Here is a 25,337-nt window from a genome sequence, read left to right as displayed (position 1 = left end):
ATGTTATGCTAACAACAAATAATGTATCTTTGCTCTTCTATCAATGCCTGTAATGTATAGTGATAGCGAGACAACAAATAAATGCTCTGCCACTAGATGGCAGAAGACACAAATTTGCCATTCATACAATACAACAATAGTTGCATTTGAAACGACGTGCAAACCATCATCCGTCAATCCATTTTCGTGACCAAGGAAGGACAGAGTAGGATGGGAAATAACGAAGTACAAGTAGTCCTACTTCATTGGTTTGATCGACCCTCCAACCAACCTCCCCGCGATATCTGTAGCCTACTTTACCTGAGTATGTATTCTTCTCATGACTTTTTAATTTTACTACACTTGGAAACATATCTGTACTTTCTACTCCTTATGTTGACAAAATTGGCTTGTTATGGTTTTTGTCCTCCACAATAGCGTTTTAAAAAAAATCAACTAGATTAGAAAGAGATAAAGTATACCACAGATTCGAACGACTGAATTTTTAGCTCCGCTTTTCCGCCAGAGACAGCATCGCATCAGTGACGAGTAATGTGGCCAGACCGGGGAGCATTAACTAACATTGATGCAATAGATTCGGAAAAGCAAGATATTCCCTATCCAAGGCCTTATTTAAAATATCTATTTGGTCTGTTCCAATAATTATTTGTGGCAAATGGGTTGTGTACTGAAGAAAGACAAACGTTTTTCTTTTACTGATAATACAACCCCTGTTTTGATTTAAAAAAAAAAAAAGAAAAGAAAAAAAAGACTGCTAATTCTTCTTGAGAGTAAAAGCAGTATATTTGACACTGACAGGCAGATGGTGACGCGGATGAGTGCACGGATGAGACACCCAACTCATTTCGATGTCGTTTGTAGGCGGGGGCTGGGGGCGGTCAAGTGAGTAACTGTAGGGTCGAGGAGGGGCCCCAGTGTCGAGGCAGCCTCTGTGGCGCATACCAAAGCCCAAACACATGCCTGCATCTCCATTGTGTGCGTGGAGCAGAACGTTGCACAGAGGCTGCGCATCAGTGGCACAGCGGACTGCGTGGGGAATCGGACTCGAGCTTCTCGGAACGACACCAGGTGAGTTTCGGAGGTCACCGGCCTGATATTGATGATGATGGCCATATTTTGGGAGCCGGTGTTTAGGGGATGGAGGTGTGTTCGAGGTCCTTTCTTAAACTTAGTTGGACTAGGCTTATTATTCATGTGACATATGAGTTCAGAAGGCTGTTTTGAATGCTTGCTTCTTGTCTGTTTTTCTCCCACTCTTGTTAATCAGATGAAGTCGAATTAGACGACACAGCCCGCGCTATAATTAGCAGTTTAAGCTAGTAGCAGGAGTGCACTTTGGATGAAACTAAACAAACAGGTAGCACCGTTCTCACCCAATCAGGTTGTCCCTTTAAGCAAAAATGTTATAGGAACCCCTCTATTCCATTAATTATCCGCTTTGTTAACTTGTAATGACCTTTGTCAGATTATCGCATTTGTTTGACTGAATATAAGTTTTCTGTCGCATGTTTGCGGTTTATGCGCAGTCATCTTTCTTCCTGACGTACATATGACCAACAACTAGTATGTTTTACATTGAGTTTCTGTGTGTTCCATAGTGCGACGGTTTGGTCGATAAACATTTTTATAACGTCCCGTGTCCCGTTGCTGTGCTCAAAGCGGCGCACTTACGCACAATGCGCAGTTTCATGATTATTGACACAGAGGCAGAGCCGTACGGCACACTGCGGCTCGTGCACACGCAAACTCTGTTATTGACAGCTTTTAACTCATATTTCTTTTGTCAGCATCTTACAGTTGGTTTTTACCAATAACGTTGTTTTAATTGCTACGATCATATAGGTATACTGTAGTTAATGGTGATTACTGTGGTTGCAGTTTGGAGTGCATGTGTTGTAGCACATGTGCCTGGATCAGAGTTGGGAGGTTCCGGCTCAAATCTCGACCCAGGCCCGCCTGTGTGGCATGTTCTCCCCGTACTTAGGCTGTTTTTCTCCAGGTGAAAACGTCAGAAGCATGCGTGTTAGTTTTAGAAGATTCCATAGGTGTATGGGTGAAAGGTTGTCTCTATATGTGGCCTGTGATTGACGTTCAATCAGTCCAGGGTGTACCCCACTGATTGCCCACTGTCAGCTGGCATAGACTCACCATGACCCTGAACAGGATCAGCAAAAAATACACCATTATGTAAATTTTGGTTCCATTATTTATCAATCACTAATTGTCTTGTGCCTCACTTGCCTGTGTGAACTGAGTGTGACAGGTTATTTGTCTCAGTATGTGCCCTGTGATTGACTATAGGGACCAATGCAGGGTGTTGTCTGACTCTTGCCTGAAGTCAGCTATTGGGTCAAGCTCATAAATGGGATAAGCAACTTGTAAAAATGGATGGATGACATTTTTTTTTTAATTTATTTATTTATTTATTTTTTAAGCTATATGAGATGATCAAAGCTTTTGTATTGGATCTGAGTAGATTGTCCAGCTTTAACTAATGGAGCACATCACTGCCGTCTGGCCGAAACCTTGTACCTCCAGAATAGCCACTTTAGGAGACCCCAAAAACTGTCTGTTCAACTATTATCATTACATTCGTTACATTGATTACATTCATTACATTCATTACATGATAGAGAGTAAGCCATTTTCAACACTCAAGATGACACGACGTGGAGAGGTAGGACTCAGACGCAGGATAAAGGTAGGCCACCCAGGCAGCAGGTTTATTCCCGGCCAACAGGGGTCTCCTCTCAAACTGAGAGGAGAACAGGGAGGGAAAAAAGTGGAGAACAAAAAACGCTCCACTAGGGAGGAAAAAACAGGCAAAGGGTACTGGGGACAACGAAAAGCGCTCCGCTAGGGAGGAAAAAGGGCACAAGGCAAAAGGGGTAACTAAAGGCGCTCCAAAAGGGAGGAAAAGGCACAAAAACAAGGCAAAAACGCTAGGCAACATGAACAAGGACATAAGGACTGTGGGACGCTTCCATGCACTGACGGTGTGTGACACTTCGGCACTGAGGGTAGAATGTGGGTGGCTTTTATTGTCAGTCTGATTGGTGGCAGGTGTTCGTAATCATGGGCGGGGACCGGTGATTATGGAGCGGCAGGAAGGGTAAGTGACCTGGAGTGATAGGAGAGTAAGGATTTTCACAATAATACAGGAAACATGGATAACAAAAACAAAAGCATGGGCCGTCACGCCGGTGGCGGCGTGACAGTACCCCCCCCTCAAGGGCCGGCTCCTGACGGCCCTTCAATATCAAAAAGTCCAAAAAACAAGGGCGGGCGGAAGGGGGCACGGAGGTGGGAACACGGCCCACCCATCCGTCCCAGACAAAAAGCAGTTCAGGAGGGCGTCCTCGACGCCCGACAAGAGAGTCCCAGCGGGGCCAGTCAGGAGGGCGTCCTCGACGCCCGACAAGGAGCAGAGGTGGCGGCGGGGTGTTCGCTGCCAGATGAGGAGCAGGAGGCGGCCGCTGGCCGGGCGCCGCCGGAACTGGTGCAGGCGATGGCGGCCGCTGGCCGGGCGCCGCCGGAATTGGTGCAGGCGGTGGCGGCCGCAATCCATGCGCCGCCGGACGAGGAACAGGAGGTGGCGACCGCAATCCATGCGCCGCCTGACGAGGAACGAGAGGTGGCGACCGCAATCCATGCGCCGCCTGACGAGGAACAGGAAGTAGCGGCCCAGGCGAAGCGGCCAGGGGCTGCGGCGGCAGCGGCACAGGTGAAGCGGCCAGGGGCTGCGGCGGCAGCGGCACAGGCGAAGCGGCCAGGGGCTGCGGCGGCAGCGGCACAGGCGAAGCGGCCAGGGGCTGCGGCGGCAGCGGCACAGGCGAAGCGGCCAGGGGCTGCGGCGGCAGCGGCACAGGCGAAGCGGCCAGGGGCTGCGGCGGCAGCGGCACAGGCGAAGCGGCCAGGGGCTGCGGCGGCAGCGGCACAGGCGAAGCGGCCAGGGGCTGCGGCGGCAGCGGCACAGGCGAAGCGGCCAGGGGCTGCGGCGGCAGCGGCCCAGGCGAAGCGGCCAGGGGCTGCGGCGGCAGCGGCACAGGCGAAGCGGCCAGGGGCTGCGGCGGCAGCGGCACAGGCGAAGCGGCCAGGGGCTGCGGCGGCAGTAGACAAGGTTCCGGAGCGAGAGGCTGCAGCAGACGAGGTTCAGGGGCGAGAGGCTGCAGCATACGAGGTTCGGGGTTCTGAGGCCAGTCCGACCCTTCACCCCAGTCGCCACGGTCCAAAGCCATCAACTCTTTTATATCTGCAATGACTCGGGCGATGTCTTCAAGCCTCTGCCAGGTCTCCAATTTGGACACTCCCGCTGGGTCCATGCTGGCCGAAGTGTACTGACACGACGTGGAGAGGTAGGACTCAGACGCAGGATAAAGGTAGGCCACCCAGGCAGCAGGTTTATTCCCGGCCAACAGGGGTCTCCTCTCAAACTGAGAGGAGAACAGGGAGGGAAAAAAGTGGAGAACAAAAAACGCTCCACTAGGGAGGAAAAAACAGGCAAAGGGTACTGGGGACAACGAAAAGCGCTCCGCTAGGGAGGAAAAAGGGCACAAGGCAAAAGGGGTAACTAAAGGCGCTCCAAAAGGGAGGAAAAGGCACAAAAACAAGGCAAAAACGCTAGGCAACATGAACAAGGACATAAGGACTGTGGGACGCTTCCATGCACTGACGGTGTGTGACACTTCGGCACTGAGGGTAGAATGTGGGTGGCTTTTATTGTCAGTCTGATTGGTGGCAGGTGTTCGTAATCATGGGCGGGGACCGGTGATTATGGAGCGGCAGGAAGGGTAAGTGACCTGGAGTGATAGGAGAGTAAGGATTTTCACAATAATACAGGAAACATGGATAACAAAAACAAAAGCATGGGCCGTCACGCCGGTGGCGGCGTGACACAAGATTGGTCAATAATTTGTAAAAACAAAAAACAAAACAAAAACAAACAAAAAAACAACAAAAATTAAACCCAGTGTGGACTGACCAGTAATAGTAGGCCTATAGATTTTAAAAAAATATCAGATTTAACCAAATTGTGACTTATGAGGTTTCAGCCTGCCATCAGCGATATGCAATGTTCTACCCTCTATGAATTTTATATTGCATTTACATTTTTACAATTAACTACAAACATTCTTATTTAGGTTAAGTGGTTAGCACGTCCGCCTCCCAGTTCTGAGGGCTCCGGTTCGAGTCCAGGCTTCGGCCTTCCTGGGTGGAGTTTGCATGTTCTCCCCGTGCCCGTGTGGGTCTTCTCCGGGTACTCCGGTCTCCTCCCACATTTCAAATACATGCATGGCAGGTTAATTGGGTGCTCCGAATTGTCCTTAGGTGTGCTTGTGAGTGTGGATGGTTGTTCGTCTCTGTGTGCCCTGCGATTGGCTGGCAACCAGTCCAGGGTGTCCCCCGCCTACTGCCCAGAGCCAGCTGAGATAGGCGCCAGCACCCCCCGCGACCCTTGTGAGGAATGAGCGGTCAAGAAGATGGATGGATGGATGGATGGATGGCATTCTTATTTAAATGCAAATTTCCTTCCATGTCATAATTTTAAAAAATAACAATTCCCCCGAATCTGATTGGAAAGTGCAGTTTTGTTTTGTTTTGTTTTGTTTTGTTTTGTTTTGTTTTGTTTTGTTTTGTTTTGTTTTGTTTTGTTTTGTTTTGTTTTGTTTTGTTTTGTTTTGTTTTGTTTTGTTTTGTTTTGTTTTGTTTTGTTTTGTTTTGTTTTGTTTTGTTTTGTTTTGTGCCATATAGTGTTTAAAAAAATAGCTTACAGAAAAAAAAGTTACCAGATCAAGTGAATAGCTAGCCTAATGATTTTGAGTGTGCATTGTTGGTGCGTGTTCAAAGTTGTTCTTGTCTCTTCTAGGTGGCCACATTGCTCTCGTCACCCCAACATAAGATGTCACATCGAAGTGGTCAAGAGGACCCAGAGCGATACCTGTTTGTGGATCGTGCTGTGGTTTACAACCCGGCCACACAGGCTGACTGGACAGCCAAGAAGCTGGTTTGGGTTCCTTCAGAGCGCCATGGTTTTGAGGGGGCCAGTATCCGGGAGGAGCGCGGTGAGGAGGTTGTGGTGGAGCTGGCCGAGAATGGCAAAAAGGTGGGGATTAACAAGGATGACATCCAGAAGATGAACCCTCCCAAGTTTAGTAAGGTGGAGGACATGGCCGAGCTCACCTGCCTGAATGAGGCATCTGTGCTCCACAACCTGAAGGACCGCTACTACTCTGGACTCATTTATGTGAGTAGTTCTCTCACAGAGGTCTTCCATAGCTAATATTTTCACAGGGTGATGATTAACCTTAAAATCACCTCAAATTCACTGTTTCTCGAACACCACAGTTAACCTTTAGCCATTTATTATGCAATAGCTGCATCTAATATTTATCAGTCTGTGTTTGGGATAGGATGGGACATTGAACTTTCTCACCACACATGTTGAACATGAATTGTGTTGACGTTAAACCATTGCTTTCTTCTATTATTGGAATTCTTCTCCTTGGTGTATGGGTGAAATACAGACTATACTGAAGTACTTCATACTTTTCAAATACAGCACTTTCAAATACTGCACTTTATTTTCTAAAGTTCTAAACTCATGAAAATGGAATTGTTTTGTTTTTTTATGTTCTACATTTCTCAGATTGGGAGTGACCCATTTTATGGCTTTCAGGAATAGAATGTAGGTTGGTTGTCACCTGAGGGAATTATCATTCAGGGACTACAAAGAGTGTGGAAAAATCTCAGACAATAAACAATCCATTCACAGTTTATTTAATCAGAAGTAGAAGACTCATTTCAGATGAATAAAAACACTACCATTTTATTGTGTACGGGACACTTTGTCATGCATGCTACATTTATATATGTGGTACACTATATCCCCACCCCCATACACATGCCATAAGTCATGTCTGAGTCACTGTTCTATATAAAAGGCACAGACGTAGACCTTGAAATTTTCCACCTTCATAGTCTTCACGCCCCCCAATATTGGTATTCCAATGTAACAAACGATTATTTTCACACGTACTTTTTAAAAATGTATTTTTCAAAAAGCACAAGCAATTAATTGGCCTTTAGTACAATAAACTATCATCCAGTATGCTAAGATAAAGTCAACTGCAGTAATATGAAAGTTTATTTATTAACTATAATTACAGGTGTAAACTTACTAAATAAATTGGTGTGCAGTCTTGTAAGCAATTCCCCACAATATAAATTCTGCCACACAAGTGAAGCGCAAAAACTTGAGTTTGCGCTGTTCTAAAAATCAGTTTAAAAAAAAAAAAAATCACACAACTAAAGTGCAGATTACAAATAATGTAAATAAACCTGTGGCTTGAGCACATCAATCAACATTTCCAACATAATGTTTCATGAAATATATGTAAACATGTGGACTGAACTTCTAAAACACTGAACTTATCATCCAGACCAGTGGTTCTCAACTGGTGGGATGGTACCTAAAAGTGGGTCTCGGACCCATTTGCGGGGTTCGCAGACAGCTTGTAAACAAAGTTACATGCATTCTTAGTTGCATTTGTACAGTTTGGAGGTGTACGAAGTTCCCAAATGAAACACATTTGGTAAGCAACTGGAAAACTATGTTGCTGTTTAGCCTTTAGTTTACTCTGTGAACAAATAAGAAAGCCTGGCTCTGGCTAGGAGAGCAATATGCTTTTGGAGGTACATCAAATTAATTCAAAATGGCATTTGAAAATACAAGATACTCTTCTCTATACTCTTGTGTTTTCAGAGGTTATTTTTAAACAAAACCGTAACATATATAAAATGGGTCGCGAGTTTGCAACAACTGGTAAATGCAGGTTCCTGGGTGACAACAAATCTAGATTGATCTAGACATATAAAAAATAAATAAAAATGTACATATGATAAAGTTTACCGGTCTCCAGACAGTAAAATTACTCCTGCTATAGTGTTAGAAAAACCTGACCACAAAACACCATCAAGTTAGAGTAAAAAAGGAAATAACGTCATTATATCTCAACATTTTCCTCAGAGAACCCCCTTCTCCGATTGACTGACAAGTTTCAGTTAAAAATATTCATCAATTGTTTGTGCAGGCGTGCAGGCTGTCAACGGGTCAAAATTACTATGATGTTTCAAATGCCGACACTTGCCCTAAGAACTCAACAGCGTGCGCATAGTTCATCTACTGTACTACTGTACTGTCTGCAGTAGTCATTTTTTTTTTTTTTTTGGTGAAGTGAAGTTTCTTGTTATGGAGGATTTTAGAGGCATTTGAAGTAGCCTACTGTACTTATTATTATTATTATTATTATTATTATGTATTTATTTATTTATTTATTTATTTATTTTTATTATTTTTTTATTCCACAAATATGGTGGTCACGTTGCTGATTACAACATGTCATAAGGCATTCATTATTGTGCAAATAGCAATAATAATAATAATAATAATAATAGCATAATGTTTTGTCTGGTTAGTGTACCTGTATTTGTAGTTTACTGTGTCTGTTTTCGACTAATTTTTAAGTATTGTTCCATTTGTCATGGTAAAAAGCTTAATAAAAGACACCTTGGGATTTAGTGCAATATGTATTCTACTTTCTAGTCATATTGATCTGAATACTTCCTCTAGCACTAGTCTGCTAAGGTTAGCATGGTCAGTCATCTCACAGTTACTGTACTTTGAATCCCAATTCCCTGTTTTGTTTAGGTTTTTCCTGATACCCCAAGGTGGCTCGGTCTGTACTTTGTCGTAGCTCATGTTCAGCTTGGGATCTGGTTAATTTGTATTTTGGCTAAGACAAATTGAAAACATGTGTTCTCACTAAGTGGATTTTTTTTTTTTTTTTGGACAGGAAGAAAATGTCCAAGCTCAGTTGTTTGACTTACCTCCTCAGAGTTCAACTATATCCAGTGCAGACATGATGTAAGACCTCCTAAACCTTCCTGATGCCGAGGACTTATAATTTGTGTGATGGCTTCCATATTTGGATCATAGCAAAGACATCTGACGCGCACCATCATTTAGGTGCTGGTCATTGTCGTAGCATCTAGACAGAAAGACCACACACTTGATTGGAAGGATTTATTTCGACGAGGTGGTGCGTCACAGGCTAATCAGAGCTCCACGTTGGGCTTGACCACAGTAGCTTGGAAACAAGCAGGCCTTTATATTGTAAGATAAGTCCCAGCTGTCAGAAAGCATCAGCATTCTTCCATGGCAAAATGATTGTCCTAGTGTCCATCAATGTGTGCTGATGTGCCTCTCTTCTGCTCTCCACTTCAACTTGTCCACATCAGTTCGTTTGCCGTACTCTCTTCTTTTGTCTTTTGTCTTGTCTTTCTTCTTTCCTTCCCTGGTAGATAAGCTTATCAGTGAAGATCTTTCAAACACAAGTGCCTTTTATTCAGCGTATTTTGCATGGAGCTTCATGCTGTCTGATAACAGGTCTTAACAGTCGGTTTATTTTCAAATGGAAATAATGTGAACGTTCAGATTTGTGAACATACATCTTTAGTTATCAGTCAGACAGCTTGCTCTTGATTCCAAGCTAGTAATCAGGAAGCAGCAGACACCCCACTACTGTCAATCAGTGTCATCTGATTCTATGCATAAAAAGTACTGAGCATTATGTCAAAGGCTGCTCTGTTGTGCTGCTATGACATGTACACGTGGTGTACATGTCTTCTGAACACCACACAGACTAGTGGCATGAAGGCACCGGCCTGGTGCACTCGACAGTGTGCCCTCTCCTCTACAATGGAGAGCAGCGTATCCATGTCCTGTCCAGAGATGGCAGATGGGGTCGGCTGTCGTGTCCGCTGTTGCCTGTGTGTTGCTCAGCTGTTACCAAGCCACAGGATCCCTTTCCCTGGATCTGATTTCACAGTGGAAATATCACCTTCCCTTTCCTGGTTAAGGCTGGGCATGATGTTCAGTTATATGTATGGTCTGCTGCTGCCAGTGATAATGAAGGTTTGTCAATTGCCATTAGTGTCTTGGTGCTGTGAGATTTATATCATTTTTATCACTCCTGCAAAGTACACAGCAGCTATCCTATATTACATAAAACAATGATTGATGTATTTTCGAAATTTACAAAGGAACTTCAGCTACAACCCTGCATTGTGGAGCGGAAGTGGGACCAATTGCACCTTTACACACTACCGAGCATCGCCTCTTACCATGAGTTACTGTCTGCCGTGGCAGATAAGAAATGGGAAATGTCACATGTCACATGGGAAATGTTTGTGTAAATTTCCTGTTATTTACCTGTATATTGTATATAAATACACCAAGTGATGCACCATGTCTCAAATAAACATTCATGCCACTTCAAAATTACAACCTGGATGTTTCCAAACATTAGTGAGAAATACAGTGGCTCCTAAAGGGTGAAAATGGCTCAATATTGAACTCATTGACCTTGGGAGTTGCTGGGCCATGGGTCAGGGAGGTGGCACAAATTTCATGCCCAATCTTAAACTTTCGGTTCATGACTGTTTGACTCATCATTATCATTCTACTTGATTGTCTAGATAAAAAGAGTAGCAGTGCTACTCAGTATGTCGTGATCAAGAAACAATCAAACAATATCCATCAGTCCCAGATAAGAGGAACTGTTGTTCCAAAACATAAAAAAACAAAACAAAAAAAAAACGAGTTTGTGAGAGTTTCATGATCTGGTCTTCTTGCTAGACGTCAGCTCCCCTTATGTGGGGAGCAAGATGTATACAAAGGCTGCACCATGTTACACCGCTACTGAACTGGACCTTTTGAAAAGCCATCGGGCTGATATCTTCGTTTCTATCAGCCTTTCTATGCTTCGTCAACTTCTTTCTACAGCATTTCTTTTTTTTTTTTTTTTTTGTCTGCATCATTTGTACAGAACATTCACTTGTTTTTGGTCTCGGGGCGCCACACTGAGCTATTATAGAATGATTTCAGTATGCTATCTGGTGCCTGCTGCTGAAGTCCTGTCACTGGGCTCTAATTACGATACACATGTCAGCATGTGTGACAGTGTGACGGTTCGTTGGGCAATGAATGGCTGGCTGCACTCTACTCTTGCCAATAAATGGCAGGGTGTCTAAACGTAGAAGGTAAAAAAATGAGGCCTTCAAAATAGGCTGGCAATCACCAAAGGAGATTTTACCAGAAATTTTTCAGTGACAGCCTAGCGTTCACAGATTACGGTTCCTTTTCTCCTTTGCTGTATGGTTCGATACGATGAGATTCAGAAGAAAGTACAAAGCCAAATGACTTAATTTTGCAACATACTAAAAATGATGAGTTACAAGTTAGAAGGAAACTTTCTAAAACACTATTCTCTTACGGTGCAGATCCTCTAAGTAAATAAACCTTGCTTGCCTCTGTGGTGGCAAATAAGCTTGACTTCTGACAACATTCACTATTCACTAAAGGCAGACAAGTCAAAGCCAAGTATGAGGTACACCATGCAAGAAGGGAGCAATTTTTAGACATTATCAGAAAGCGAGGTTGGACCGACCAGGTCCAAATGTGTTTTCCTCATTTAGCGCCATTAAGCTGTAGTGAGCAGAGTGGACGACATCGTCATTCATATATTCGTTTAATGTCCATAAAATATAAATGATTGGTGCGATCATCTTTTCTATTTTCAGAGGTTGACGTGAGCATACAGTAAAGATGGATTTTCATATAGCGTAATGGAGTGTTAATACATTTAGATGGAAGGTGGAGAAACCAATACTAATCGCCAGTGTACTGAACACCACCGTGCACTTTTCACAGAAGTCTGGCTAAAACCACGTTAGGGCAAAGAACAACCAGCTATGAACAGCAAATTAGCATTATAATTAATGAATGTCTGCAATTGGCTGGCAACCAGTTCTGGGTGTACCCTGCCTACTGCCCGAAGCCGGCTGGGATAGGTTCCAGCACCCCCGCGAGCCTTGTGAGGAGTAAGCGGTTAAGAAAATAGTTTGATGGATTAATAAATGTCTACAGCAGAACTTAATGCAACGATGGTGCATGTGACCCCAGGGAACATGCTTTCCTTTGTCTTATGAGAATAAAGTATAATTGCACATCCACTACAGTAGATGGCAGTGGCACACTCATTGTCAGAATGCACAGATTGCACAGCGAGCACCAAGCAGGAGCTATGATGTGCGGTGAACAAATCCTTAAAGCGGAATTCAAGTTAAAAAAAAAGCTTAACAATAATATTTCCGATGCGCCCATACTATTCCTGAAGTATTTTTAAGTCTTTTCTGTACTCTTAGGAATGTGTTTCTTCTGTGTTATGTCTGCTCACTCTTCACTGCCCCCACCATCACATCAAGTAGTCTCTGCAGTAACATACTGCAGTTCATTCTGGAGATGCAAATCATTAAGTAAATGTTTATCCCATGGCAATGTGGCTTACATAAAATAACAGGTTTCAAACACCTGTCCTCGAGGTCCTTGCATGTTTTAGATGTTGCCCTCCTCCAACATACCTGATTCAAATGATCAGCTCCTCATCAGCAATCTCAGCAGGACTCTGATAGCAATCCTAATCATTTGAATTATTATGCCCACAACTATTTCCAGTGGGAACTAAATACTGTACTTAATCTATGGCATGACTTACAACAAGCAGATGTTGACTATCTGATCTTTGTAATGGAACCAAACTCCCTTGTGAGTCAATTTTTTTGCTACAGCTCCTTCCATTTCCTCTTTGCAGACCTATTCTGGCCTGTTCTGTGTTGTCATCAACCCCTACAAGAACTTGCCCATCTATTCAGAGAACATCATTGAGATGTACCGGGGCAAGAAGAGGCATGAGATGCCACCTCACATCTACGCCATCTCCGAGTCGGCATACCGCTGCATGCTTCAAGGTATGACTTTTATATTGTCACTGACAGATGTGTCAAGGCGTTCTTGCTCTGTCAATGTTACTGACACTTTTAGAACGGGACATTGCTGCCAGGCATTACTATACTCTGACATTTGGATTTCTTTCATTTATGTGTGAATGCTAATTGTTAGAATCAGATAAAAAGAAGTGTTTTTACCCAAGAGTCATTCCTGTGTAAGTTTAGCTCACTTGCAGGGAGCATTGGGTTTACTGCATACTCCAGGAGATTAGTGTGTAGAAAAAAAAAAAGTGTTTAAAGTGTGTGAAAGGTCACAAGGTCAGGGATGATGTGACATTACTGATTATTATAAGTGCAGCGCATCAAGGGATCGTCAACATAATGCGTTTTTTGCTGAATCCCATTGCCATTTGATCATCATTTGATCATTGCTGTCAAAGAATTGAGATGGTCGGAAGAAGGCATGATAGCTCTGAAATGAAGCACGCAAATTTTTGTATCAATGCGCCCATTCCTCTTTGCACATGTCTCAAGCAAAACCGGGTTTAATTGGAAGTCTTGGTGCACAGCCATTTTCTGATCTTGCTAGAGGTCTTCAGTTGGATTCGAGTTTGGGCTCTGGCTAGAGTTGCGCTGAAGCCACTCCTTTCGTATCTTAGCTGTGTACTAAGGGTTGTTAGCCTGCGGAAAGATGAACTGTTTTCAAAGTCTGCTTTCAAGAGTGCTGTGGAGCAGCTTTTCGTCCAGCATGTCTCTACACATTGCTGCATTCATCATTCCTTCAGTCCTGACTAGTCTCACAGTTCCTCCTGCTGAAAACTATCTCCACAACATGATGCTGCCCACCACCATGATTGAACAGGGGACTCGTTTCCTCAAAACATGACAGCTGCCCATTTATGCTAGAGACTAGAGAGTTCAGTCTTTGTCTTGTCAGATGAGACCAGATAATTTTGTCTCTCATAGGCTGAGACCTTCAGGTGCCTCTGGGAAAACTCTAGACAGGCAGCCCTGTACCTGGCTTATGTTAGACCATTCCACCATATAGGTGGTTTTCTGCAGAGATGACTGTCCTTTTGGATGGTTTTCTTTTCATAGACAAACACTGGAGCACTTAGAGAGTGACGATTGGGTTCTTGGGTACATCCCTCCCTCCCTGGTTTTGTAGTTTTGTCTTTAGAATAAATTAGCAATTTCTTTCTTTTCTTTGTTGTTTTTAACATTAATTATGGTCTGTTGTAGAATTTTAAGGGGAGAAAAAGAAGTTTACCATATTTTTCGGATTATAAGTCGCAGTTTTTTTTCATAGTTTGGCCGGGGGTGCGATTTATACTCTGGTGCGACTTATGTGTGAAATTAACACATTATTATATCATTTCACATGTTATTTTCACACTAAACTGCAAGAGGGCGCTCTAGGCCTGTGTTGATAAGTTCAACATCGCATCGTCTACCACCCGAGTTGGGGGAGTTGTTTAAAAGTGACACAGCGTATGAAGATTTCATTGGATTTAGTGATTTGGAGTGAAACTGATAGTTTGGTAAGATTGTTAGCATGTTCTTTATGCTAGAGTTATATGAATAACTTGTAGTGATGGGAACATAATTCACCCACGGAACGTTGGGACGAAAGGAGGAGTTCCGGGTGGGAAGGTTTTGTTATGTGGAAAAGGGGAGTTAGCCTGTTAGCTTCTAGCTGAGTGGGGAGTTGCTGTTAAGACCTCAGAAGCTGATGTCAATAAAACGCCAGCCTTTGGCTCCGTGCTTCAACACGCCGCCTCTGACTCCCGTCACCGACTCACTCCTTAATATGTTACGTCGTTACTGACATTACCAGGCATGTCAGTCATGTAACGTTAGTATAGCGTACACTTATTCAGCCTGTTGTTCTCTCTTTTATTTTTATTTTAAATTGCCTTTCAAGATGACATGTATGGTCTTGGTGTTGGATTTTACCAAATAAATTTCCCCCAAAAATGGGACTTATACTGCAGTGCGACTTATATATGTTTTTTCCTTCTTAATTACGCATTTTTTGGCTGGTTCGACTTTTAATCCGGAGCGACGCATAATCCGAAAAATACGGTCAGAAGAAGAAGAAGGTTGGACTAAAATTTGGAAAGAGTGACTCTCACCTAATCATGCATGTGTGTGGTGAAAGGGCTCCCTTCTGAAGCACAAGTTCTGTCGTGGAGAGGTTTCTAGAAAGTAAGTGATGTTTAGCCAGCCCCCCTTTTTCAGACTTCACACTCCAAATTCACACTTGAGCGGCAGCTTGTAATTATTGTCCATGAGAGGTTCCACCTTAATGGAAGTGACAGTGGACATACAGTATAGTCCGCACACCCATGTTGAGATGTCATGGTGTTCTTGTGTGAAAAAAGAAAAGGGACCCAAGATGAATCATTTACGAACTTCCAAACAGGCGCACTGGACATTTTTGGTAGGACCATTACTTGCTAGAAATTTCTGCAGCTCCTTTAATGTTGCTGTTGGCCTCATTGCAGCCCCCTGATCCATTTTATTTTTGTCATTCCTTCAATTTTGGACGGGCACACAATTTTTGTTTGTGCCACTCTGTCCTCATCAAACACTCTTCTCACTGATACCTTTTAATAATGCAGTACCACTGATGCTGAAGCTGTGAACCATGGCTATAGCTGTACGATGCATTTTGGAAATGTTCACTGAACAGCCACATTTAAACAGCCAAGAGAATGTAATTTTTATGTTTTCAGAACAGTGTGGTACAAGCTACATTGTAACAAATTGATTGTGGAATTTATAAGAAATAACTGGCAAAAAAGTTGCCAGGTAAATTCTTGTAAAGTCCAATTTAATTCCTGTAAAAATCAATTACAGTATATTACTGTATTTTTTTTACATTTACTGTATATAAATCCCAGTTAATTACTCTATTTCCTTTTTTTTAAGAAAAAAGCAATTGGCACCTAAAGTTGCCAGTAAATTCAAATTCCTGTAAATAAATAATACAGTATGTCATTGTAAAACCCATCCATCCTTTTTCTTAATCACTTCGTCCTCACAATGGTTGCAGGGCTCCTGGAGCCTATCCCAGCTGGCTCTGGGCAGTAGGCGGGGTACACCCTGAACTGGTTGCCAGCCTAATTGCAGGGCAGACAGAGGCGAACAACATTCCACACTCATAATTAATCTGCAGTGTGTGTCTTTCGAATGTGGGAGGAGACCACAGGACCCAGAGAAAACCCATCCAGGCATGGGGATAACATGAAATTCCACCCAGGAAGGCCGAAGCCCAGACTCGAGCTCACGTCCTCAGCATGGGGAGGTGGATGTGCTAACCAGTCATCCACCGCGCCACCATTGTAAAATGTTTTTACAATTAGTAATGGTTTATACCTTAGCTGTTTGCAAATTAGATTGTGAACGAAACAAATAATAAAACAGTGTCAGAGCTGCTACAAAATACTTTGATTAAAACTAAAGCTTTTTTTTTTTAAACAAATATGCAAAAGACGCATATACAGTGTGTTATGCATCCCTTAGAACAACACATTGCTTTTAAACAATAAAAGAACATGATCGAACAGTGCAGAACAGTCTTACTTTCAACACTTTTGGATCCTAAGCAGAAAGCCATTCATTGTCCATCAGAGGTCTCAGCAGAGAGGACACATGGATGAATTCCAGTTAAAGTTATACTCTCATAGGCACTCTGCTTGTAGTGATGCATTTCTAACTTAGCAAAATAAAAGATAAGAGAAAAATGTTATTTAAACAACAACAACTAAGAAAAACAACAAATGTGCATAGTTTAGCTCTCTACATTTTACCGCAGATATGTCTAATTTTGGGGCTTTGATTTCTGGCACCATTCATGGCACCTATGACATGAAGAAAAAAAACAAAAACAAAAAAAAACACTTCTGCTTCAAAACTTAACCTAATAAAGAATGTCCCCTCTATTTTTCACTCTCACACAAACACAAACATGGTCACCCAGATGGGGAAGCCAACCCACACCACCTGCACCATAGGCAAGTGACAGAATAATGCTTTCTCTGCTGACATCAATATTATCCCAATCCCCATTCTGCAGCCAAGTGCATAAATGAATTCTACCTTAGCTGTAATGTTGCCTGTTTATTGGAGAAATGTGATGTGAAAATGATGCAGACTGCCCTTGCGATAAAATATTGCTCAGCAGTTCACTGAATTCTTGCCCTTGCTCCGGTGACATTATAGGGTCCGCTATTGCTTCCTCTTCTCTGGAAAATTCTTCTTGCCAAAACCATTTACTGTATTTATATTAGTGTTGTTCCGATACCGTTTTTTTGGCTCCCGATACCGATACCCAGCTTTGCAGTATCGGCCAATACCGATACCATACTGATACTCGAGGTTTTTTTTCTCAACATGAAAAAGCTGCCCTGCCATTGGTTCAGTGCATTCAAGGGCAAATAGGATATCTTCGATCGGCATGCAGTGAACATTTCACATATCAGTGAATGTTGTGCACCAGCAAGACACAAGATGCTGCATCCAAAATTATATATTAGCGTTGGAATTAATGGTATTGGCATGTTACTTGTGAGTAGTCACCGATACCACTGTTTTTATGCAGTATCGGCACCTCTGCCGATACCAGTATCGGTATCAGAACAACAGTAATTTAAATGTAATACACATAATCTATATGTGAAAAGTTAGTTGCTGTAAATCAGTATTTAACCACAGTTATATAACAGATTGCTGTACTTTGTATTTACCCATAATGCACATTGGTTTACCCATAATGCATTGCGGTATACAGTTAAATATTGTAAAATTAAGAAACAAGAAAATGCTGCAAATTTTTACTGTAGATATTGCAATTTGTTACAGTGTACCTTTAAAAACAGCACAATTTCCTTTATTCAACTGGAATCTATAACCCATTAGATACAGTATTTATTTACACACCCTGCAACGGCAACTCGAAGCTGAAGAAGAGGAAGAACTTCTCTGATAAGTCGAAGTTTTTTCTCTGTTTCAACAGCTTTAGGCTCTTCACTTGTGTGACCCTATTCTCTATCTGTAGAAAAACAGTGTTACTTCTCCCACATTTGAATAACATTATCACTCTTGTCATATGCATGCTAAAAAGGATTTTACAGTTTCCATTGTGTTTGTGTGTCCACACTGCAGCTGCAAAGCTTGTGTGCGGCAAATGTCCTGTCAGCTCCCTGTCATTACAGCCCTCACACTGAATATGGTGCCTGCAGGACATTTGGTGGGATGTCCAAACAGCTGGGACCGACTGGCCGGCCTGGATTGACCATGGCCAGTTTCTCTTGCGACGTTTAATTCTGGGATTTTTGTTTGTTTGTTTGTTTGTTTATTTTCATAAAAACGCTCGACCCATGACTTGACTGCTCACAAACCGAGTTACTGTCTGTACTGTAGATTACCTGTACCGTCCCTGCACCTTAAATATGTGGTCTTATAGGGGATAAGACCACATATTTAAACCTCTCTCAGTCTATGAACATAATGCAATATGTCTACCTCGGTATGGGAAAACTCCTGTGCCACCATTCTTCTTTGACCCCATTTGTTCCTGCAGGAGGTTTCATTCTTTTGAGCCCCTGGCCCACACAGGGGGAGGGGCACGGTAGCCAGTGGAATGAGGTCATTACTGTCACCTCGATAAATACCCTGCCATGCTAAATTCTACACGCTGAGTCACGGTCAAGTTGCGTCTAGAGCAGTCCATTGGCCACTACAGGACTCCTTTGGGGAGGAGTGCATCACCGTGGAGACTGTGTGTGTGCATGTTGCGTGTGTGCAAACAAAATAACCATCACCAGGAAACTCAGATAGAGGTGTCACTTGTGTGACAGTGTTTTAGCAAGCACGAAAAAGGGCCTTTTGTGTTACTGAATCTCCTTACACTTGTTGAATACGGCCACTACTCTAGTTCATGCTGGGGGAAAAAAACTGGGCTTCCACATTCAAATCTCATTTCTAACTGCGACTTAAACAGCTAGTCCTATTCTTTTCCGCCTTTCTGTCTTCTTCACTCGAGAATTGTTTCATTCCTCATTTATTCTTTTTCCTACAACCAAATCCTCTGGCTTGGAAGAGAGGAATTTCCCACATCCTTGAAGGCATTTTGGTCCCCCCTCGCTTAACATGAAAAATACAACCATAGATCTGCTGGAACTGTTCTAGTTCGTCTGTCCTCTTCAGTCCTTATTTTCTACTTTTTTTTTTTTTTTTTTTAATAAGAAAACATTGAAGGGGTAGTCTGGAATGTCCGCTTTGACCCTTTTAGGATATGGCCAGTGTTGCTGTGGTTAGGCTATTTCATTGCTGACAATATGTTGATGTGCACACTGGCGCTTTGAAGGGAAGTTGAATGAGGACAAGGATTGTGTAATTGATGTCCAAGCTTTTTCTGCCATCTTGAGCCAAGTATCCAATTATATCAATGAGTTTTTTTTATAAATAAAAATTAGGGCTGCACAATATATCGAAAAAATATCGATATCGCGATATTGGCCCTTGCAATATGCATATCGCAAAGGCACGCAATAAGTTTTATATGGAATTTTATGCTTTTTATATGAATGTGACCAGTCAGATGCTAACTAAAATGTGTATCGCCATTCAATAGTTGAAAATTATCAAGACATAATTACAATTAATTAACTAAGATTACATGAAGGTTGCTTATTTTGCCCCATGAAAAATGTTTTTCTTTCATTAGGTAATAAAAACGTAATTTCTTGAGGTACATGTTAAATATCGGAATAATATCGATATCGCTATGTTCAGCAAGTATATCGCATATCGCATGTTTTTCCAATATCATGCAGCCCTAATAAAAATAACATAATTCGCACATTCTGATTTGACCTTTGAGCCTATTTGTGTATGCTGCATAAGATACTATTTAAATAGTTAGTATAGTATAATATTCTGTTATTTTTGCTTCATTCCCGAGTATTTTGAAAAGTTCAGAAGTAGTTTTTTGTTTCGGAATTAAGTTTGACTATACGGAAGAGTATTAGGCCCAGTGACGAGAAAAGAAAAGGATATCAGGATTCTCACTTTATTCAGAATTCTCACTTTAAAGTCAGAATTCTCACTTTAAAGTCAGAATTCTCACTTTAAAGTCAGAATTCCAACTTTAAAGTCAGACTTTAAAGAGAATTCTAGAATAAAGTGAGAGTCTTTAAAGTCAGAATTCTGACTTTAAAGTGAGAATTCTGAGATTAAAGTAAGAATCCTGCCAGACTTTTTTTTTTCTTTCTTCATTGGCCCTGATCCTCTTCCGTATGCCTATCTTGGATTGATTTTAATGAGAGAATCATAAATCCATTTTCGCAATTACAGATTAAGGAACATCTTTGGTGTTAGGAGAATGCCAGCCTCATAAAAATAACATCTTAGATGAGCACCCTGTATACATATATATATTTTTAAATCAGAGCAGCAGGGAATGTCTTCATCCATAAAGGGAAGAAAAAGGAATGACTAGAAATGTTGAGGAACATCAATACTCATGGACATTACTTTCTCCTAAAACTACTGATAATGGGGTCCCATTATCAGTAGTTTTAGGAGAAAGATTCAACTATAAAGTTGAAGAGGATGCTGGAAGGTAACTGAAAAGCACAGAACAAGAGTTATGCAAAAGCAACAGAGGGCAGAGTTATGGGGGAAAGAGAGCAGAGGGTAGATGGGAAATTCAGAGGGGGCAGCCAGCATTGTGCTTCACAATGGAGGCTTTGTGCAGTCTGGAGGGGGCTGGGACCTGTGTGCTTTGTGGGTGCGGATGCAGACGGGTACTCCTGAAATCTCCCCTTGGAAACGAGGCCTTTCTCTAGGGCAATGAGGGCGAGCAGAGCTAGTGGAGGGTGCACGTATCGTTTGAGTGACAAAACAGGTGTGGTGTGTCAGACTATGTGCGTGCATGTTTGTGAGTGTTTAAGGAAGGGGTGTCCTCGTCTTCAAAAGGGTCGTCTCTTCAGGAGATGATTTTTAGACAAATGTGAGGCCTGTTTAAACAGTCTGTTGCTCACGCAGGCGCACGCGCGCGAGCACACACGTGCACACGTGCGCACACACACACACCCACCCACACACACACACACACACACACTGTAATACTGTACATATTGGCAGATGCGTCTTTTAAGAGCAGACAGCTGTGGAAGTCATACAGGATACGGTTATATGTCTGCTGTGATTTAATAGCTAAGTGCTTAGATTCCTCAGCATATGCTTATGCCTCAGTTATTATTAGTCTTTTTCACACAGATTTCTGAAAAGCGGATTCCCTGCTTTACCAATGGGCAGCCCATATATTGAATAGTCAATGATACTGTACTTTACCAGTCTGGACAAGGTACGCAATACACGATAAAGGTAGCAATGAGAGGTGTTCGATCATGGGTTTTTATGCTGCCGATTATGATATGATCATCCATGATTGATGTCCGCTGATACCTATTCCGATTACATAGATTAGTTTTGCCCATCTATTAGGGATGGATACCGAAGACGATACTTTTGTGGTATGGGCCTATTGGAATCGGTACTTCCAAGTACCGACTCACGTAAAATTAAACGGTGCCATGTTTCGGTTCTGAAGCACGTCGTTTTAAGTTGTGACTGTGCGGGAGTATGAGTTGACTATTTTCCATGGTGCACTTCAACTCAACATTATATGCAAATTACGTACCCGGCATACTGACACCACCCACTCGCGGGAGCCTAGCCAGTCTGGAGCCACGGGGTCGGTCGGCGGAAGCGAATGGCGACGAGCGGATGCTGCGGCCCCGGTGGCAGCTCGGCTAAGAGGCCGACCGCCCAACCCCCGCGGGTCCCACTGCTTCTCCCTCAGTCCACAACGCAGCGTTCACTCAACCGGGTCCATGCCGGGCCGCAGCTGGTGGAAGGACGCCAACATTTCCAGGGCGAGACTTTTGTGCCTCCCGCCAAGCCAAACAAATACAGTACATACAGTTTATAAAGGAGGAGGAAAGCTTCCGCACCTGGCGGAAGCTGGAAATGTCCGCTTCCCCGGAATCAGCGCACGGCTGGGAGCGACCCCACCGAATAGAATCATGACAGAAGGTAAACGGCTTCACCATCGTTAAGGTATATAGACATTGTAATTTGGATGTACAGTACCACATAATTACAATCGTGAATGTTTGTGGCCAAAATGTAGCGAGCATTACAGACCACGTCGGGTGCAGTTAGAGTTCATCTGATCACACTTTCAAACCAGCAACATGACAGGATCTCAAAACGAAATGCAAAGTCTGGTTGGAAAGGTGACTTCAAACTGAGCACAAGGCAGCACGGGGATTTGTCTTTTGAGGAATGTTTTTGTGTGATATCACCTTTGGGAAGTCAAGGTCAAATTAACATCTTCAAAGTAAATTGTAGTAAAACAGTATAATTTTATTATTTGTCACAGTTCTCAATTCTTTCATTTCATTCTTCTCAGGGAAACCCCTTCTCCGACTGGCTGAAAAAATATCGACCAATATTTTCAGGCAGGCCAAAATTCAGATACATTCACAGGTCAAAATTAGTGTCACGTTTCGAATGCCGTCACCCTGAAAGCTCGAGTGAACTTGGAGTATCGGTCGTAGAATAGGTCATGTTTATGTACTCTCGTTTTTTGGTGAATTTATTAGTTTATTTCTTTATTTGTGATGCAGGATTTTAGAAGCGGGCGGCACGGTGACTGGTTAGCACGTCCGCCTCCCAGTTCTGAGGACTCCGGTTCGAATCCAGGCTCCGGCCTTCCTGGGTGGAGTTTGCATGTTCTCCCCGTGCCCGCGTGGGTCTTCTCCGGGTACTCCGGTCTCCTCCCACATTCCAAAGACATGCATGGCAGGTTAATTGGGCGCTCCGAATTGTCCCTAGGTGTGCTTGTGCGTGTGGATGGTTTTTTGTCTCTGTGTGCCCTGCGATTGGCTGGCAACCAGTCTAGGGTGTACCTGGCTACTACCCAGAGCCAGCTGAGATAGGCGCCAGCACCCCCCGCGACCCTTGTGAGGAATAAGCGGTCAAGAAAATGGAGGGATGGATTTTTGAAGTGCTCATACTATTTTTTCCGTTTCCCTTTTTTTTCTTCTTTTTTTTTTTTTTCTACAGGCCACTTGTCGCGTAACGTAACTCCCTTTTGTGATTAGGTCCGTACTCCCCTGTGCGTGTCTTGATTACTGTGGAGCTGCAGTTTAGCATTCTGATATAGAGGTGCCAGCATAAACACACATGCATGGACATACACATGAAAACAGCCTTGTTCTGTTAGATTATGGTGGACCCAGCCATCACAAAGAGCCTCTGTGGAATGACAAGCCACCCAATGGTTGCCATCTGCAATCGATTACTTTGCCAAATGAGTTCTGCCATATCTCCTACAACAGCTCTCTCTTCCTCATTGGTGTTAAGGTGAAACCCACAGAACACCCACAAAAAACAAAGCAGGACTTCTTTAACAAATAACTAAAGGTACAATTAGGAGTACAGTCTAGAAAAAGACAATTATTAAAACAGGTCAGATAAGTAGCAGCAATAGAAAGTAAACAAAAGATTTAAAGGAAGCGAAAGCAAATGTTATGTTTCACTAGTCTAGCGCACCACACATGCACATTGGCACGTCTAAATACCTTCTTTATCGCCATGTTTGACTCACTACAGTATGATTGGTTGTAATATACTGTGGATGTAGGATTTTAATGTTCTTTTTTTTTTCCTTGATGAAACTATTTATGTTTACTCCTTTTAGCTATTAAGGTAAAATCATTCACCGTTGGTGGGGGCCTGCTGTTATCTTACTTGATCTCATTTGTCAGTGCAGTTGTACCTTATGTTGCAGCCACTAAGTGCATGTATCAGGGTATGCAGAGTTAATAGAGTGAGTGGATAAAGGGAGCAACAGTGTAGGCTGGAACAACACAATCAACAGTCCAGACTAAAGTGTGACATCATTACGTCTGTTTCCACTCTTTCCCCCCACTCAACAGATGTTATCCGTCCTAATGCCTAAACTTGTGACAAGAAAGTACAGCCATGGATTTTTCATCTCTAATTCTAATACTAAATACTTAACTGATGTGTTTGTGCCATTTCGCCAAGGCTTCAAGAGTCTTCATGAGTCGTAGTGAAATAAAGGCATTACATTTCAAAGAATTTATTCCTCAGCCCAATGATGTTTTCCACACCATACGAGTGCCTCACCATGAGAAACACATGGGCCTGGATTTCTTCAGCACAATCTTCTCTTTTTCTTTCACATACTTTTCTTATTTCACCTCCACATTAAGAGCATTTCATAAATAGGATTTGTGGAAAACTTAAAAATGAAAAAAAGAATCTGGCTAAATTATCTGAACTATGTGGATAGTATAAGGAAACGGCAACCATGTGTCCACAAGACACGGAGCTGAATGTCTCAATTTTAGCATGTAAGTGACCACTGACCACATACTGCTCTTCATTCATGTTTTACAAGTGTGTTTTTTTGTTTTTGTTTTTTTTCTCAAATATAGAATTTTATAACCAATACATCAGCCAGAAGTACTGATAACATGCCATATTTTTTACACATTGCAAATTATTATCTTTGGATGTTCAATGTTTTTCTCTGTGTGCAATTAAGCTGATGCACAGTGTGCCAAGTAATAAGGAAGAAGCAAAAAAACTTGTAAATTCACAAATTCCAATGTAAATCAAACCTCCTGTGCATCTGTTTTCAATACATTTGTATGGGCACTGTTAGAAATGCACCTGTCTTAATAAGGGTTTATCTTTTTGATTCATTTACTTGAGAGTTCAAAGCATTTCATTGTGGCTAAGTCCATTTTTTTATGGCTCGGTGCTACGAGTGCATTTTTCCATAAATTATGTGTCTACTCACTAAATAATTGCATGTCTTATTCGGTCTCCCTCTTTGCCTCATTCCTTTGTTGTTTTTTTTGTTTTTTTTTTTTTGCTTTGTTTTTTTACACTGCTCAGAAAAGTAAAATAACACATAATCATAATGGTGTAACTTCAGGTCATTCACAAGTCAGACATGGATGTCAACCTGTCAGGAAATCAACAATTGTGAATCAGTTTGCCCGCTGCCATGCAAATGGAGCAAACAAAAGGTGGAAAGGAGTGCCACGTAACTCCAATTAAAGGAATGGTTTTGCAATTCATTGTCACAGAACATTGAGGTCACCACCACCGAGGAGACCATTCTTCATCTCTTTAGTTGTATGTTTGATATTGGAGGGAGTAAATACAGTACAGGTGCGCAGAATCTATAAGCCACATAATGAGTTGTTTTAGGGGAATTCACAATGGTTGGATAAGCTAGCAATTTTCATTTTTGTCCTGATCATATGAACAACAATGAACAGGAACTGCACAGGGACAATCCCAGGCTCTTCTTTTTCTCTTTCTTTCTTTCTTTCTTTCTTTCTTTCTTTCTTTCTTTCTTTCTTTCTTTCTTT

The 25,337-nt window shown here is 42.4% G+C and overlaps 1 protein-coding gene across 2 annotated transcripts in view; it reads left to right on the top strand.

Moving 5' to 3' along the window:
• The first annotated feature begins 887 nt into the window (after positions 1–887).
• Positions 888–25,337, top strand: part of LOC144004121 (myosin-10) — a 66,921-nt gene continuing 42,471 nt past the window's right edge. The window contains exons 1-3 of one of the 2 annotated variants that reach the window (XM_077501078.1): positions 888–1,068; positions 5,867–6,244; positions 12,711–12,867. In XM_077501078.1, the coding sequence (XP_077357204.1) occupies positions 5,900–6,244; positions 12,711–12,867 (502 nt within the window). In that variant the 5' untranslated portion in view covers positions 888–1,068; positions 5,867–5,899. The remainder of the gene's footprint in view (positions 1,069–5,866; positions 6,245–12,710; positions 12,868–25,337) is intronic. The other variant, XM_077501087.1, reaches the window with a different exon arrangement.

This window comes from Festucalex cinctus, chromosome 1 (genome assembly GCF_051991245.1).
Source record: "Festucalex cinctus isolate MCC-2025b chromosome 1, RoL_Fcin_1.0, whole genome shotgun sequence".
Taxonomy (NCBI): domain Eukaryota; kingdom Metazoa; phylum Chordata; class Actinopteri; order Syngnathiformes; family Syngnathidae; genus Festucalex; species Festucalex cinctus.
The sequence above is the reverse complement of the archived record's forward strand: the minus strand, read 5'-3'. Positions and strand labels throughout refer to the sequence as shown.